The 18,488-nt window shown below is 51.1% G+C and overlaps 1 protein-coding gene across 3 annotated transcripts in view; it reads right to left on the bottom strand.

Annotated features, from left to right (window-relative positions):
• Nucleotides 1-1,037: 1,037 nt before the first annotated feature.
• Nucleotides 1,038-18,488, bottom strand: part of OTUD7B (OTU deubiquitinase 7B) — a 60,223-nt gene continuing 42,772 nt past the window's right edge. For 2 of the 3 annotated variants that reach the window (XM_055131346.1, XM_055131348.1), the window contains 7 exons: nucleotides 18,161-18,288; nucleotides 13,901-14,013; nucleotides 9,873-10,000; nucleotides 9,289-9,438; nucleotides 8,653-8,767; nucleotides 6,479-6,563; nucleotides 1,038-5,003 (listed from right to left, as the gene is read on the bottom strand). In XM_055131346.1, coding sequence (XP_054987321.1) covers nucleotides 3,798-5,003; nucleotides 6,479-6,563; nucleotides 8,653-8,767; nucleotides 9,289-9,438; nucleotides 9,873-10,000; nucleotides 13,901-14,013; nucleotides 18,161-18,288 — 1,925 coding nt within the window. In that variant the 3' untranslated portion in view covers nucleotides 1,038-3,797. The remainder of the gene's footprint in view (nucleotides 5,004-6,478; nucleotides 6,564-8,652; nucleotides 8,768-9,288; nucleotides 9,439-9,872; nucleotides 10,001-13,900; nucleotides 14,014-18,160; nucleotides 18,289-18,488) is intronic. The other variant, XM_055131349.1, reaches the window with a different exon arrangement.

Here is an 18,488-nt window from a genome sequence, read left to right as displayed (position 1 = left end):
AGGCCGGCTGCGGGGCCAGAGGTGCCCACCGGCGCCGTTTCTTCCTGGGAAGGACACTGTCCAGGGCGGGCGGAGTGGCAGTGCCGGCTGCCTTCCTGGGAGCCTCGTTCTAGTCTGAGAGCTCGGCGGTGCTTGAGCACCAAGGAGGTGTCAGGCGAGAGAAGAAAAAGTCCTCAGAGGAAGGGGGAGCAATCGCAGGCAGAAAAATTGGGCGATTTGGCTCAATATCCAATCGGGGTTGGAAAGGGAGGCGTGCACGTGGGCGGGTGAGGACCACCTCACCCTCCACCCTGTGCTTAGGGGAGGGCTCGTGGAAGAAAGGAAGGGTGGAGACGCAGCGGCTGCATCTAATTTTTCCATTTTCAGAATTCCGTTCGTTGCCGGGCAGAGCCGGAGCCAAGGCTGCTGGGGCAGCTGCGGGAGGAGGGAGGCGGGGCGGGTGACTCAGGGGTTAGTCAGAGCCAGCTCGGAGCACCGGAGGCAGCAGCATCCCTCCCTCCAACGCCCCCCGCCCACGTGGACAGTGAGAGGGTGGCATGGAGAGCGCCTACACGGGGGAGGCAGTCATTCTTCTCAAGGGCTAGAGGGCCTAGCCCCCGCTCCCCAATCCCTTAAACTAAGGAATTTTTCCCACCTTGAGTTCAGGCCATGGGTACCTCCACCCCAACATAGTAATGGCACGGGCCAGCCTCTTCTGTCCGATTACCCCAGTATCACTTCTTTTTTTTTTTTTTTGTCACACCCAGCGATGCTCAGGGGTTACTCCTGGCTTTGCACTCAGGAATTCCTCCTGGCAGTGCTTGGGGGACCATATGGGATGCCGGGGATCGAACCCGGGTCGGCCTCGTGCAAGGCAAACGCCCTACCCGCTGTGCTATCGCTCCGGCCCCCCAGTATCACTTCTTGACCCTCCAGCCCCCAGCCCCCACCAATGAGCGAGAAAAACTAACCTCACTCAACAGAAAGTACCCAGAGGGCACTGGCTAGCACTGGTTTGACCCACATTGCATATGGTCCCTTGAGCACTGCCAGTTGTGATGAAATCTCCTCCACCCCCCACATCCAAAAAAACCCACTGACTTAAGGTCTTTTTTGTTAGAACAAAGTTTTTCAATGTACCTTCCCAAATTAAAAAAAATTCTTAAAAGGCTGAGGCCTAGATAAGCCCCATTTTACTATTATCACCCCTGTCCTCACCCCTACTATAGTTCCCACCTTTTTATTTGAAAAGAGGTCAAAAGAAATTGGGATTAGCTGATGTACAAAACAATAGGAAACATGACACAAAACAAACGTGACTCAGAGTTTTGTTCATTTGTCCTCAATTTTTAAAAACAGACCTACCACCTAGAATCTGTAACAGATCAAATTCAAACACTGCAGTCCAGTGGGGATTCAACACCATCCTGCTGTAACTGGGGGTGGGGTGGGGGGGAGCGCCTTGGGTCTGCTCCTATTCCTAGTGGTCCAGGCCAAGAACCCCCTGATACAGAGGCTGGAGGCGGGCCTGGAGCTGTGCAAATCCAAGGGCTAGTCTCTGCCCCTGGAGGTCTGGGTGCAGGCTTGGGAACAGATGGTCATGGGTGCTGATTGCAGCAGCATAGGAGGTAAGCAAGGCACTCACTGTGGGCACACTCAAGGTTTAAGGGATGGCAAAAGTTCAGTTAACAGACACTTTTAATGTGTTATCTTTTGAAAATCATGAGTGTAAAGTTTTCACAATGAACAAAAATTCAAAATTTTAAAGTTTTGGTTTAACCTGATTACTTGCTCAATTCCACATTTTTTTCCTCACCCTAACCTGGCCTACTGGAGCCAGCATTCAAGATTGATATTCTGTCCACCACTAATTTTTCTTTGAATGAACTGCATTCATCTTGATGGTGCAATCTGGGGGGGCCCCTGGAAGTTCTGTACCCAAGGGAGAGCACTTCTCTCCTACCAGGCACCCTGCCCCAAAATACCTACGACTCATCCTGAGGAATCAAGGTCCTGTGACCTGCTTCATGAACCTAAGATTTAATCTTGGTAGGAACTGGTTAAATCAACAGTGATCAGATTGGGAAGGAAGAAGCTGCAAGTTTGTGGAGAAGAAAGGAATCTGCCTAGACAGTGAGCTGGTTCTGGTGGGCCATGGGCTGAGTTACAGGGGGAACGAGAAGCAGCGGGGTTAACAACTCCCATTAGGCAGAAGCAACACACATGTCTCCCGGCACCCAGCCCAGTCTACATTATATTTCATAGGAGGAAAACCCAGACAAAGGGCCCAGCTACCACTCCAGACACCTAAGTAACACTTGCTCTTCTTCTCCATACATGCCTAGGAGTGTAGACAATTGCATAGTTAATTTTTTTTCCAAGGTGGAAAAAAATGAAAAGTTGGCCCAGGATAGGTCCTCTGGTTTAAAGCTCTTAGAAATGGCCAGGCCAGGCCATAAGCTGTCCAGATTTGTGCTTTGTGCAAAATGCAAAGGGGTTCACCTGACTACCCACAGGCCCACTGCCACCCCCAGAGAGACCCCAAAGACAGATCAGCTCATTGGGATTGATCTGTGATCTGTGGTTACAGCTCACTAAAATATATTGCTCTATCTACCTTTTTATAAATTGCCCTTAATCCCTTTCCTGTTTCGTTATCAGACCTGTTATCAAAAATATCTTTTCTTACAAAGTATTTTCTATTATTTTAATAAACTAACCACAGATTAAGGTCAGCTAACTATGGCTTAACAAAAGAAGCCGGGATGTTAAATTCATTCTCCATAAAGTAGAGGAGAAAGAATCACTTAAATATGCTAAAAATAAAAAATCACTTTCTAAAATGTTTTTGCTTGCTGGGGTTGTTTTGTTTCTTTTCCTTAAAAAAAAAAAAAAGAAAGGAAAGAAAAAAAGAGTCCAAAAATTTGCTTTCTCTGGAAATGTAGCAGCAGAGGATAGCAGTGCTAATAGTTTGGTTTTTGGTTTTGTTTGAAACAGTCTGGCCAAAAATCTGCCTTCTCACACCCTCGACACACTCCTGGCTCCCTTTGTGCCAGTTCACCTGGAGGCTACCTACTGCCTTCTCAGTGTCCTTTCCTGGAGGGAACTTTCTTCTTTTAATAAAATCAGAGTCTTAAAACACAGTAACAATACCCTTCCTAATTCAGTTAACTCAGTCCCCAGAAGGAATGAGGAAAGGTATAGTGTGGCTGGTAAGGTCCTGTCAAAGCCGAGCAGATGAGAGGTGGGAGGCGTCGAGTTTGGAAGATGAACTCCCCTTTATACTCTTCCTTTCCCCGGCTAGGAGCCCGTTAGTCCCTGCCTGCCTTTCCCAACCCTCGAGGAGGATTCACCTGACCTGATTTCTCCCTTCAACGGCAAATGTATTCCATTTCCATTTGCGTTCCACACTCCCATTCCTACCACCCTGTACTTTTTCCGACCTAGAGGAACTTGGCTCTCTCATTTATTAACCAGGAACCCCTACTGCCTGTCCTTCTCCCGGACTCTCACCACCCTGCCCACACTCCGAACCTTCCCCTGCTGCTCTCCCTGGCAAGGGTAAGCCCACAGGACTGGCGAGACACAGTCATCATTTGCACAGGCCATTGCCTCCTCACTCTCGTGGAGTCCAGGTCTCCGGGTGGGCTGGTGTGGCCCTGCCCTGCCCTGCAGCTGGCAGCCCTCCATCCGACACACACCAAGTTTCTGGCCAGGACTGCACACCCCGGATGCGCCTGGGCACACGGGGCTGGATGCTGCTGAGCCCACAATAGGTCACTTTCCTCAATGCACCCCTTGCCGTCACTGTGTGAGGGTCAGAACCGGTGTACCAGGAGCTCCCCGCTTGGCTCCTGCTCCCGCCGCCGCAGCTCTTCCCGGTAACAGCAGGAGCAGAAGTTGTTGGTCTCGGGGTGTCCATAGAAGCTGCAGTTGGGCTGTTTGCATTTCGTCTGGGTGGGCGGGAGCCCCTGGGGCCCCCCAGCCCACCCGTCAGGCTCAGGGGGCTCCCTGTAGCCATTGCTGTAGGAGTCAGCCACACGGAAGGGCTGCGGCAACAAGGCACCCTGGTGAGTGCCATCCTTGGGGTGACTGGCCAGCTCTGAGGAAGAGGTGTCGTGAGTGGGGCAGGCTCGGCCTGGAGGGCACTGTCTGGGGAAGGTGGCATAGGGAGGAAGGCCACCTCCACAGGGGCCCCCTGCCAACTGCCTCCGGGGTTCCTGGCAGTGGACCCCAACCCCAGAAGACCGGGGTATGGTGAAGCCCCCTGGGTAGCCGGCAGAGAAGGCCACGGCCTTGGCCTCAGCTGAGGGCGCCGTCAGCAGCTCGTGGCCACCATCGGGCTCTGGCTTCTTGGCTGGGGGCGGGCCACTCGCAATGCTCCCGTTCACGAGCTTCCTCTCGGCCTCCTTCTGCCTCTGTTCGGCCAGGAACCTCTCCTCGGCATCTGCCAGGTAGCGCTGGATCATCTCCTCCTGGTACTGGTGGCGGAGGCCCATGCGCAGGGTGCCCACGAAGATGAACTTGCTTTCGCCCTGCATGGCTGCCCGCAGCATGCCCAGGCTCTGCGTCACTTCCTGGCTGTACTTACTCCCGCCATTGCCAGCCACTTCAGCCGGGGGCTTCTCTGCCGGTGGCCCATCCCCAGCTGCCTCCTCCTTGGCACCCTTCCAGCTCTTCAGGGAGTTCTTTTTCTTCTTGTCCAGTGTCTCGGTGCCACCACTGGGTGCCATTCCCGTGCCCAGCCCTGCGGGCTTGGCTACCTTGCCGTGCATGAGGCCGCCCATGTTCTTCTTAAGCTTGCTGCCCAGGGTCTTGCCGAAGCTGCCCAGTTTGTTGGCCACAGAGTCCGCTCGCTTCTTTTCCTTCTCTCGTTCTCGCTTTGACTTCTCCTTCCACCGACTGCCGTCAGCACTGGCAGAGCTGCTGCCCACCGACTCCTTGTCGGAGTCACCAGATTCTGGTGTGGAGCGTGGCTCATCTCCAGCTGAGGCAGTAGGGGATTCAGGCTGTGCGAGGGGAGCCTGCGAGAGACAAAGACAAGGTTGATCAGCACCCAACCCATCTGGCTTGAAGCTCCCCGAGACTCCAGCCCATTCATTTGGCTTGTGGGGCACCCACTGCCCCGGGAGTCAGCATGGGAAGGAGCGTGGTAACAGCCTGAGTGGTGGGTGGGGGACAGTCTCACTGCAGAGAATGGGTGCTGTCCTGGGGGCCATGAGCTCCTGCAGTCCACTTCCCCAGCCACTCTTGGGCTGTCTGGCCCACTGCCATGTGGCCCCTCTGAGTGATTTAGAATGACAGCAGGCATCTGGGAAAGCTGTAGCCGAGTCCCATACATACTAGGTGTCCTTCAGGAGACTGCCTTCATCTAAACTCGGCCCAGTCAGTCCCGCAGGGGACCACCTTCTATCCTAACAGTCATGGAAGGCAGTTAGGACGTTTGCCTTGCACGCAGTACGACATGATAGCTGGGAATGACCACTCTGGACAAGAACTGAGTGTGGAGTAGGTCAAGTGATACATATAACCTCTCAGTCACTATCTGTATTGCAAACCATAATGCCCAAAAGGAATGAGAGAGGAGAGGGGGGCTGGAGGAAAAAGAGAGGAGGAAGGGGTGGAGGAGGGGAAAGAGAAGGAGGAGGGGGAAGAACAAGAGGAAAAAGAAGAGGAAAAGGAAGAGGAACAAGAGGAGGAGGAAGAGGAAGAGAAGAAGGTGGGGGTGAGGTGCAGGGAGGAAAACTAGGGACACTGGTGGTAGGAAATGTACATGGTGAAGGGACTGGTACTGGAACATTATAGGACTAAAACCCAACCATGAATAACTTTGGAACTGTGTATCTTACTATGTTCAATTTAAAAAATGAATAATTTTTTTTTTTTAATACAAAACCCAAAATTACTCAGCCTAGTCAGCCCTGCAGGGAACAGTCTTGTTCCCAACATTCAAACTTGGCCAGTCAGCTCTGAAGAAGACTCCACAACCACGTGACCCCTCTGTGCTCCCCAGCGTGTCCCCTTACATACTGACACCGAGTCAGGCAAAAGCTCAGTCCTCATAGCGCCCAGAGTTGGAGCAGGAGCCCAGCAAGCTCCTTTCAGAAGCCCAATGTGGAGGCGGGAGCAGGGGTGGGGAACTTTGGGGCAATCATGACAGACTCAGGAGCTGAATATACAGAAATATACAGGAGCAGGGGCTGGAGCGATAGCACAGTGGGGTAGGACGTTTGCCTTGCAGGCAGCCAACCCGGGTTCGATTCCCAGCATCCCATGCATCGCCAAAAGTAATTCCTGAGTGTAGAGACGGGAGTAACCTCTGTGCATTGCCAGTGTGACCCAAAAAGCAAAAAAAAAGGAATATGCAGGAGCGTGCTGGAGCTGAAAGTGGCAGGAAAGGAGGGGGGGTGCCAAGAAGTGGAGGCAGGACCATGGGCCCCTGAAGTTCAGTGGGCTCGTCACAAAGTGACATGGTCACAGGTGGAGGAAAAGGCCTCACCTGGGCATCCGAGGACACAGGAATCCACTTCACATTCATGTAGCCATGCAGCAGATGCAATTTGACCTCGAGGGACAGAATAACACTGTGAAGAGAAGAAATGGTCAAAAGGAACTGTGATTTTGGCAAAGTCTGGATCCTGACAGGTGGTGTGGGGAGGGCAACAAGGCCTGAGTACTGTCCTGGTGCTGGTGAGCTCCCGAGATCTCTCCTGGCACGGGTGAGCCCCGGTTCTCTCCTGGGACAGGTGAGCCCTGGGGATCTCTCTTGGTGTGGGTGAGCCCCGGGGATCTCTCCCAGGACAGATGAGCCCTGGAATTCTGACCCCGGGCTCCATCCTAGCACTGCCACAACAGCCAGCAAGCACCCAGCTGTGAATAGCCTCAAGAACTGCTGAGTGTGACCCCAAGACACCTCCCAATATTAAATCAAAATAAACTATAGCTCCCTTTTTTTTTTTTTCTTTTTGGGTCACACCCAGTGATGCTCAGGGGTTACTTCCAGCTCTGCACTCAGGAATTACTCCTGGCGGTGCTTGGGCGACCATATGGGATGCCGGAGATAGAACCTGGGTCAGCCGCGTGCAAGGCAAACGCTCTACCCATTGTGCTATCACTCCGGCCCCTATAGCTCCTCTTTAATCACTAAGCTAGAGAGTAAGTCACTGGGCCCCCTGCAGGGCTAGCAATAAGGATAAAAAGGCCCAGCACAGTGTCAGGAAAATTGAAATACTAAACTGCAATCTTTATTGTTCAGGGAAATATTTAAAAAGTGATTTTTGGTAACTGAGGACTAACTTAAAAATTCACAAATTCTGGAGTTTCATTTTATTCTTGGGGATGATACCCAGCAGTGCTCAGGGCTCACTCCTGGTGGGGCTGGCAGGGGATGAGGTGAATCCTGTTGGGTTCTAGGGCTGAATCATGGCTGGCTGCATGCAAGACAAGTGCTAGCCTCTTTACAAAATTTAATTTTCTGGGGTTTCCTCAGTCATGCTCAGGCTCCTTGAGGTCACCCCAGCTCAGCTAGTAGAGCTGGCCTGACATCAGGGCGCAGGGCCCAGCCCTTGCTGCAGTGTTGGGGCCTCCATGGCCGCACCTGGAGTACTGGGGGTGCAGACTGGGCTTGTGCATACGGCTCCAGGGCAGACCACGACATTGTGCCCCACTCCTCAGAACCACCCCTTTAGTTCCAATTCTCAGTTTTGCTTTTGCTTTCCTTGGGAGCTGGGGCCAGACAGGGTGACACTGGCAGTGCTCCGATGCCTCTCCTGGCTGGGAATCAAATGGGTGTTTTTTTTTTGCTTTTTGGGTCACACCTGGCGATGCACAGGGGTTACTCCTGGCTCTGCACTCAGGAATTACCCCTGGCCGTGCTCAGGGGACCATATGGGATGCTGGGACTTGAACCCGGGTCGGCCGCGTGCAAGGCAAACGCCCTACCCGCTGTGCTATCTCTCCAGCCCCTCAAATGGGTGTTTTGATTTGAAAAAAAGCTGGGAATCACATACAAGTCAGACATTAATTCCTATATAATCTCTCTGGCCCCCAATTCTGTTTTTATTAATCTCTTTACTTTTTAGTTGCGGGTCACTTGCGGAGGTGCTGGGAGCTATAAAATGCTCTGGACCAAACCCGAGCCTCCAGCACACTCCCTTCAAGCTGCTCTGAGTCTCAGTAGCCCTAGGGAAGGAAGCAATGGGGGGCTCGGAGACTCCCAGGTTCTTCCCAGAGAGCAGCACACAGAGAGGAGACCTGGGAGTGGGGAGGTCATAGTTCACACTTCAGAAAGGTGAAAACCCAGAGAGAACCATTTCAGTGAAGTGAGTTCTGTATCGCAAGGGATCGGGTCCAGGGCCTGGCAGACGGGCAGGGGGCGTGCTGCCCCTGTTAACTATCGGAAACTCCCGTGTCACTGGTGCTGGGAGACAGCATGACCTGACTCTCTTGAACAACAGGAAAGTCTCTCCTGATGTTTGTTTTGGGGATTCTAGGATGTTCGGTGCAAGGTTCATTAAGTGAGAAACCATGTGAGACACACCAGGAGAAAAAGCAACTGTGAGCGCTGGGACTGCCCCCCCCTCTGCACCCATGCCTGCAGACCCGCCTGGCCTGGCCCCGGAAACACTGTCCCGGAGAGTCTGGGCAGGGCAGAGGGGCCCACAGAGGCCTCACCTGGCCAATCGGACGTTGTCACTGTCATCCCGACCCCACTCCCAGCTCTTCCCAGGGTCCACCGCAAAATGTAAGGGCAGCAGCTTGTGCTCGGAATCGGTCAGTGGGATCACAGCTGTGGAGGAAAGAAAGACACAGCATCAAGGTTTTCATGAGGTGACAGGAAGCAACTGGACACAGACTGACCCTGTTAAAGGAGCTGAACTCCTGAATCCTGCCAAGGGTCCTGACAATGCTTCTTAATTTTTACATACCCAGGACCCCCACTGAAAGCACCCCACCGGTTTTCCTTCTTCCTCAGAAGACAGTTCGGGGCCCGGACCTTCAGACCCCACTATAAGCCAGCCCACTGACACCCGGAACGCTTCTGCCAGTCAACATGGATAGGGGAACTCCAGCATGCTCTGGAAGGTTCTACCACCTTCATCTGCAAGCCGAGAGAGCAGGGAGCAAAGAATACAGGTGATTCCTCCCACCAATACATAACAAAACCAAACCCTCCAGTATGTCCAAAAACGCGATGAACCACACACAGGCATCTTCTGTGCTGGCCTGGTGCTTGGTTCTTTCCTGCATGCGCTCCCATCTGGGATTAAAGCAGACCCGCGCAGCTGGACATGACAATGAGCTTGGCACCTTGGTCCTTGGCGTTCTCCTTCTGCTCCATGGACACAAGTGCTGAGAAGTGGGCTTGATCGTAGGCGAGCACCAACGGGGAGCGGTGACACTGGCTGGCTGGGACCTCCAAAGGCAGGTAGATGCCCCCAAAGGGAATAGGGGCAAAGGCTGTTGGAAACCGTGATCAGGACAGCTCGGTCTATGATCTGGCTCAGCAAGCATCCTGCTCCCCAACTCTGCCCAGAGACTCCCGCATCCAACTCCTATTTATAGTGATTCACATTTTTTGTGTTTGCTTTTGGACCACACCCAGCAGTGCTCAGGACTTACTCTTGGTGGGTTTCAGGGAATTGTATGGGATGATGGGGATCAAACCCAGACCGGCCATATACAAGGCAAGCACCCTGCCTGCAGAGCTCTTGCCTGGCCACTTTCCTAATGACTTCTTTACTAAGAATCTCGGCAGTTACCTGGCTGTTCTACTCGGGATCTTTAGGGTTCTGCTCTGCTCTAATGCCTTCCCTCCCGCCTCCCCATGGATCCTCCTTTCTTGTCCTCTTCCCAGCACTCTGCTCAGGGTGGCTGAGGATGGACTGACTCACCTTCTCCGCCAGAGTCCCTCAGCATAGTGTCAGCCACTACCACAATGGGCCTCCGGAGCACATGGGCAAGGACGAAGACGTGGAACTCTTCTAGGCTCTCATACACGGGCTCCTCGGAACTCTCCAGCCTGCAGCGGGTAGGAGTGGAGAGACATGAGAGAGCAGGTCAGCTCCCCAAGGAGATCACAGTGCACACCTGTCAGCCAAGCTGGCCAACGCCCAGGTAGAGTCCAAGGCTCCAGGGAGAGCAGCATGTGAGGAATGTGGGGGGAGCCACTCACCTGTCTGTCCTCCCCCAATTCACAGTGACTCGATATACAACCCTGAAGTCTTGTTCCCCCACACCATCCTCCTGGGCACTACCCTCCTGGTGCTACCGGAGAATAAAGACATAAGAGGAACCGGAGGGAAAGAGCAAAGGCTAAGGCGCTTGCTGGTAGATAGCTGTCGTTCCAACCCAGGTTTGAATCTCAGCACCGCAAATGGTCCCCTGAGCACAAGGTCCGGTGTGGCCTCAGTTCACCACTGGGTGTACCCCCAAGCTTCCTCCCCACAAAAGAAAGGGGGCAGATCGAGAGTACAGCAGGTAAGGCACTTGCCTTGCATGCAGCTGACCTGGGTTTTATCCCCAGCACCCCACAAGGGTCTCCTGAGCCTGCCAGGAATTAACCCAGAGCACCACCTGGTGTAGGTCCCCAAGGTCCCCCAAAATTCTTAAAAAATATAATAAATAAATAAAGAGTGAAGTTCCTCTTCTCTGCTCCTGTGTTGCCACACTTAGGGCAGCTCCACCTGGGTGAGGCAAACGGCACAGCCTGCTGGGATCCTGAGTCCATTCGCTGCTCACCCACGCGCCTGCACCTGGATCAAGCGTCCTTTCACTCATCTCTAGATTGCCTGTCTCTGTCCTTGCTCGTCTATCCGCACTCTCCGTAGCTCTCTCTCTTGGATGGCCACGTGGGTTCACTTCCACCCCACCGTGCACTCTGCTTTTTAGCATGCACCATGTGTTCAAATATACAACTCTGTTCCTCCTTGCTCACACTCACAGGTCAGTGGCCTCCTAACCCTTAGAGCAACATTTGCGGCTTGCTGGAAATGCACACTTCATGGTCTTACCTCAGGACCAATCAACTGAGATTCCTTTGGGTGGAAATCTAGAAGTCTGCATTTTAAATAACCTTTCCAAATTATCCTCATGCACAATAAAGTCTAGACAGGCTTTAGTTTTTTTTTTCCCCTTTTTGGGTCACACCCAGCAATGCAAAGGGGTCACTCCTGGCTCATGCACTCAGGAATTCCTGGCGGTGCTCGGGGGTCCAGATGGGATGCTGGGGTTCAAACCCGGGTTGGCCGCATGCAAGGCAAGCGCCATACCCGCTGTGCTATTGCTCCAGCCCCAAAACAGGCTTTAATTTTAAATATTTTCTTGGGAAATTTTCAAATTTTAAAACATATTCAAACTAGAAAATCAGACTCAACTTTCACCAATCTATCATTCTGTTTTATCCAGTATAACATGTGGCCTATCAGTGTCATCTCTAACTAGAGCTCTGTTTAGTTTTTTTTTTTTGAGGGCCACACACCTGGAGATGCTCAGGGCCTACTCTTGGCTCTGCACCCGAGGGATCACTCCTGGTAGGGTGTGGAGGACCATATGTGCTGCTGGGGACTAAACCTGGGCTGGCCACTCCAAGGCCAATGCCCTCCTGCTGGCTATACTGTCATTCCAGCCCCCATATCTCTTATCAACTGATCCACTTCCTCCCTATAGTAGTAATTTTGAAGCAAATCCCAAATATCATTTCAACCATATGTTTCTAGTTCTAAGAAATAAAGGACTCCTTTTAAGAGCAAAATACCATTAATATCACTTTAAAAATATAACACTAATCAGGCATGTAGAAATTGTTCACATTTCCCCAAATATCTTCCAAAGTTTATATATCCAATAGGCATTTCTGTCATTATTAAGTTAGTCCTTAGGGATAATTTTTTTTTTTTGGTCACACCCAGCGATGCTCAGGGGTTACTCCTGGCTCTGCACTCAGGAATTACTCCTGGCGGTGCTTGGGGGACCATATGGAATGCCCGGGATCGAACCTGGGTCGGCCACGTACAAGGCAAACGCCCTACCCACTGTGCTATTGCTCCAGCCCCAGGGATAATTATTTTTACTTCATTTTATTTGAGGGGGAAATTATTTATCCCATTTTGAGGGGGCCTTCCAAGGGGGAGGGGGGCAGAGAAAGACAGCAGTGCCTGGAATGATGCCAGAAGCCCATGTGTGCCTATCAGGTGCTCCGGTCCTCTATCTATCTCCTGGACCTTAAGTGAGTCTTTATTATTGTCTATTTTTTTTAAACTTAAAATTACAGTTGAGGTGATGCAATTACCAAAGTGCAGAGACCTACACTTCTGAGGTACCAAGTCACTGCTCCTTCAGCATCATCCGTGCCTGAGACACTCCACCACTGTCCTTACACACATGCACTTCCAGGCCCCCTCACGGTCCCCCTAAAACCTCCTCCCATCCCAACATGGTCACCTCAGTTCTGTGGTCCAGTCCAAGGTTTGGACACTAGATACCGTCCACTCCCTTCCCTCTTTCTACAGCAGATGACTGTGGTCATCCCCTATTTTTCCTTCTCCTTTTGACTTATTTCATTTAACATGGCACCTCCCAGTCCCATCCACATGATAACAAAACGCAAATTTCATTTTTCCCTCAAAATTTAGCAGTATTCTATTGTGTATATACACCACAATTTCTCGATCTACCCATCTGCCATTAGACATATGGGGTGTTTCCATATCTTGGCTAGTGTACGTGTACTCAGCATTGTTGTGAACACAGGTACACATAGATCTTCTGGAGTTAATGCTTTTGTGTACCAAGCCTAAATCAAGTCTTTAAAATTATAGGTTTCCTTTTAAATCTTCCTCCCAATTTATATCTTGAAGAATCTGGATCATTTGTCCTGGGGTTTCCAGATGTATACCTTTTTAAAATTTTCCCTAAGAAACTACCTTATTTCAAAAAGTATCTAAAAACAACAAAAAAACCCAAAACAAAACCAGAAAGTATCTAAGGTCCCCCATGGCCTTCAGCAGGATGCAGAGAGGGGCCCTGCAGCAGGGGTCTGCCACACTGCCCTGCACAAACACAGAAACCTCTAGAGGTCATTTAACATTCATCACTGCTTCATAAACTCACTGTCCTATCTCTAGAGTCACGGTCAGTGTGGAGACATCTTGCCTTGTCCCCTGGCTGGGGCTTTGCCAGCTGTCCCCAAGAAACGCCAACAGATGTCAGCCAGGGTCAAGGTGCAGGACCCAGACCTGTGCCCGGGAGCCCGCTTCTCTACATGTTTCTGATGCTCACCCCGACCTGGACTGTGTTCAGCGGTCCCTGGCCTGCTTGCAGGTACTATCCTCGGGCCGATGTCAGTACCTGTCAAACCTCTGCAATCCCCCCACATTAATATAATTATTATTTCTTTGCATGCTTCTTCTTTTATTTAAATTTTAGGATCAAATCACGGTCAGTCACATATAAGGTGAATGTCCTATCAGCTGTCCTATCACTCTGACCCTCTCAGTATGCTCTGAGAGAAACCTTTATTTTATTTTGCTTTTTTGGGTCACACCCAGCGATGCACAGGGGTTACTCCTGGCTCTGCACTCAGGAATTACCCCTGGTGGTGCTCAGGGGACCATATGGGATGCTGGGAATTGAACCCAGGTCAGCCGCGTGCAAGGCAAACACCCTACCTGCTATGGTATCACTCCAGCCCCACTGAGAGAAACCTTTAATGACACAGAAATCTGGATTGCCCAGCCCATCTTTCATTCTGTGTCATGTCCTCTATATTCCAGTGGTATTGAATTACCTATAGTTCTAGAACATTCCCTGCTGCTAGCCCCTTGGTGCCTTGCCATGACCCCTTTCTTCTCTCCCAGCCCCATCTCAAACAGGGAGGCCTTAGGAAAGATGGCTTTGGGGTCCTCCACTGTGTCGTACTTACCCAGCACAGTTGGCTCCGTTGGTCCCGAGGTGCATGCGGGGCTCGCTCGAGGCGAGCTTGGTCAGTTCATTCCATTCTTTCTGCCACTCGTCCTCCGTGTACACCAGTCCTGACTGAAAGAGCAGTGGACAGGAGAGTGCAAGGCTTGGTTAAGAAGCCAGACTAGAGGGCGTAGTCACAGGACCCCACTCCCTGCTCCCAGTGTTAATAATTTGCTAACAAAGTCAAATCTCTTCTCCCTTTCTTTCCCTGTTTTTGGGACTCCCAAACAATGCTCAGTAGGTCATCCCTAGAAACTGGAACCAACTGGGCGAAGTCCAGTGCCAGGGCCTGAGGCTGTGTAGCTGCTCAGGCGTCCCCGGGAAGGGAAGCCCTACAGTGGCAGTGGCACTAACATGCCCTCTGAGGTCTCTTTCCGATATTCTTCTCCCTTGTCTACAGAGAGAGAATGTCGCACCTGGCTCACACGAGGTCCCTGGAGCCTGTTGCCCAGCTCCAACTCTAGTCAGAATTCACTTTCTACCATGTCCAAACCCACTCTTCTTCCTCTAGTTCTACCTTAGTGAAGGACACCAATATTACCCAAATACCCATTTCAACTAGGGCATTATCTAGGTTCTCCTTTCATAGGCCCATATCTGAGTCTCTTGGATACAGTAGTTATTAAATATGAAATAATCTAGGGCCAGAGAGACCACCAGAGCACATGAACAAGGCTTCAGCCCCCACCTCCTAAATACCATGGAGTGTTCCCAGATGACCCCAGCAATGCAAAGCAGGCCCAAAATAAGCAAAATTATAGCAACAGTTTTCTAACTGGTTTTCACTACTTTCAATCACATACTCTTATGGTCCATTTTATTTATTTTGCTTTGGGGCTACATTCAACAGTGGTCCTGGCGGGGTTTGGAGGACCCCATGGGGTATTGGTGATCAAATCCTCCCCAAGTACTTCTAAAATTAAACCCTAATATTTGTGCCCTGTTACACGTTTTTCTTTTTTTTGGGGGGGTTGGGGGGGTCACACCTGGCGATGCTCAGGGGTTACTCCTGGCTCTGCACTCAGGAATCACTCCTGGCGGTGCTCGGGGGACCATATGGGATGCTGGGAATCGAACCCGGATCGGCCACGAGCAAGGCAAAATGCCCTACTCACTGTGCCCCTATTACACGTTTTTCAAAAGGACCACCATTGCGGGTCAGAGGGTGCTCAAATGTCGGGTGCAGGCTTTGCATGTAGGTGCCTCAGGCCCCTTAGATGGTCTCCAGATTCCTCAGGACAGCTCACAGAGCGCCCACTTGGCCCACTCTGCTATGCCATTCGCTGTGGTCCCTGGAATGGAGTTCCTTGCTGTCTGAACTCAGCTTCTGTCGAGACTGGGGAAATGTACTCCTATCGACCTGTTGACTGTCAACTCTGACAGTCGCAAGACCCCTCTCTAAGCCTTTCTTCCACATCTTGGTGTGACAGCCATTCCCACCCATGCTCCACTGGTGCTCTGGTGCTCCGCTGCAGTCATGTGTGTGCCCGTGTGCACACACATGGAGCAGCGGACTGAACCCAGGTTCTCACACATGCAAAACCATGTGTTGTACACTGGGCTACACCTACTGCAGCAGCTAACGCCAGTGCAGTATTTGTTTTGGAAATATGTCCACTGCTACAGTGAAGAGTCAATAAACAACACAGTGAAACTACCAGTTTCTGTTGTTATCTTATTTGGTTTTGGAGCCACACCCAGCAGTGCTCATAACTCCTAGATCTGTGCTTAGAGATCACTCCTGGTGGGTTCCGGGGGCCATACAGGATGTTGAGGATTGGGCTGGGTCAATCATGTGCAAAGCAAGCGTTCTTACCGCTGTCCTATCTCTCTGGGCCACTACCATTTTTTTACTAAGGAAGAGGAAGAAGTGACACGAGGATTTCAAAATCTACTGACTTTAGAATACAGTGTCAGAGCACAAGCCTTCTCCTGCCTCAGGGTGAAATGAGTATTAGAGCTTAAATCCACATGATGACAGAGAGAATCAAAGTGGAAACATGAGGGACATTACGAACCCATTTAAGGGGAATTAAAGAGGTACTCTGAGCGCAATCACTAACACTTTTTTAAATGAAAAAATGTTTCAGTTCATAGAATGTCTCAGAAATATTTTTTTGTACTGGTAGGGTACGGCTTGCAGTGAGGTGTCACAGAGGCAAGGCATGTGTCAACCACTGACAGGTTCCCATCACAAAACCTGCAGCAGAGAAATAAAAGTAACAATGTGCAAGTCAGACACAGAGGTACCCTAGTCACACTTAACATCAGGTCACTGATTTTGTTTCCCGTTTTCCTACAAATAACCACTAGATGGTGTGCCCACCTCGCCTGCAAGGTTCACAGGCGATCTGGAAGACAAGGCCTAATCCATTGTTTGCTATTGGCCAAAGCCCCAGAGTCTGTTAGTGCCCTAGCTCACTTTCTATGGCCAGGTGGAACAGTTCTGAATGGTCAGAGCTAAAACAATAATCAAGGCCCCATTTCCAATTTGGAACTAACCATGAGCTAAGTAGCAAAAAAAGAACACCCCTCTCCTGACCACTCGCTCTTCCTACACAGGCCATTCACAGGGGTCTGGCATGGAGCAGCTGGCTGATCACGAAGAGAGCCCGAGTATCTCTGGGTCTCTGGGCTAAAGAACACTGTACTCTTAACTCCAACTGTAATACTGGAACTGGGAAGCCTATTCTCACACTTGCCTAGTAAAGCCGTCCTTCACTAGGTATAACCAGTTCCGCTGAGAGTCAGGTTCTTGGTGGTACTGGGGCACTGTTCCAGGGGACCTGTCTGGGCATTTCCTCAGTGACCTTCCCAGGCCGACGAGGCAAACTGGAGTGTAACCTGAATGTCATGCTGAATCTGACAATCAGGATTTTTTTTTTCCTTTTTGCTTTTTGGGTCACATCCGGCGATGCTCAGGGCTGACTCCTGGCTCTGCACATGGGAATCACTCCTGGCAGTGCTCAGGGGACCATATGGGATGCTGGGAATCGAACCTGGGTCAGCTGCGTGCAAGGCAAATGCCCTACCCACTGTACTATCGCTCCATAGAAAAAAAGAAAGACCTATTCTACTTATATATTTTAAGTCTTCAGAACATAAAATTCTAATTTATGTTCTGAATTTATTTCTATATTATAGCCAGTTTGGAAAGAGCAATACATGGAGAAAAGAAAGATGATTGAAAGGAAAAGGAAATCTTCTCAAGAGATAGTTCCAGCATGTCCCACCGAGGGTTTTATAGGCCCCTGTGGACCCAGGACATTTCAAGAGGGACACAGGTAAAAACATGTACCTGGGGGCAGGGATCATGGCATAAAACTAAGAGATCACAAGGTCACACGGGGAGCGGGAACCACAGGAAGGAAACAAGGTCGGGAAACAGTTAAGAAACCCTGATACAATCCAGTAAGTACCAGAATATACCCTGCCATGTGCATACAAAAATAGACACACAGGAAGGGTAGGAGATAAACAGAGGAGACAAGCAGAGTCAAGGAGGGGGTGGGGAGGTGGCCAGGATCTTCCTCTAAACGCCTGGGACCCCCTGAAGGCCAGTGACCCTTTCAGGTTCCCCAGAATACAAACAACTATGTTCCAATAAAATGCTATTTGGGGGTGGGGGATGGTGGCAGTGTCACACCTGGCAGTGCTCAGGTCTAACACCTGGCATGGCTTGGGGGACCCTATATGATACTGGGGTTGGAACCCAGTACCATGTGCAAGCTGAGTCCCCTATTCACTGAAAAACTGTCTGTCACCCCAGTTTAAACATTTTTTCAATGAACAAAAGGCGTATGAAAAACAAATGGTACAGGAACAGGGAGGTGGCTGTATAGGCCTGGCAGGTAAGGAAGCAGGGCTGACCCCTGCGCACAGCTAGAAGTGACCACCTTCCCCAGCACCCCGCCCAGGAGCAATCCCCAACACCAGGTGTAGTCACCAGACCCAAGCCAACACAAATAATGATCCCCCCAGAATATTTAAGCACTTATCCTCTTATGTCCTGAAACACTGATCCAGCCACATTGGAAGTAAGTAAATCGGTGACTAATGTGACGCACCCATAGGTGCGGGCAGGTGCGGCTGTTCCCCGCTCCCCAGGACTATGCAGAGGGTGTTCAGCTGCGGTGTCACCTGTGCTTAGTCCCAGCTCCTAGAAACTATGTCCCAACCTCCCGGAGAGCCGTGTCCAGGGTTCCCTGCCGCTCTTCACCTCTTTGTTCTGCTGCGTCTGCTGCCACCTCCAGCGCCGCCTCAGTGCCTCCTTCTCGGAGCCCTTCTCCATGAGTGAGTGCAGAGCCTTCCGCAGGATCAGGTCCCGATCGTGGAAGCCCCACATCCCTGCAGAAGGACACAGCTGTAAGACCGCTCACAACTCAGCTCCTTGCATGGAGTGACACAAGCCCCAGCCTGGAGGTCTCAGGCTGATGCTGGGGCCCAAAAAAATCCCTGAAATGGGGAAATGTACCTGATGGAAAAGAACAGCCCTGTTCAGGTGAGAAGGTGAGTGGCAGGAACCCACCACTCCTCGCCTCACAGGA

The sequence above is a fragment of the Sorex araneus genome, chromosome 3 (assembly GCF_027595985.1).
Source record: "Sorex araneus isolate mSorAra2 chromosome 3, mSorAra2.pri, whole genome shotgun sequence".
NCBI lineage: Eukaryota > Metazoa > Chordata > Mammalia > Eulipotyphla > Soricidae > Sorex > Sorex araneus.
The sequence above is the reverse complement of the archived record's forward strand: the minus strand, read 5'-3'. Positions and strand labels throughout refer to the sequence as shown.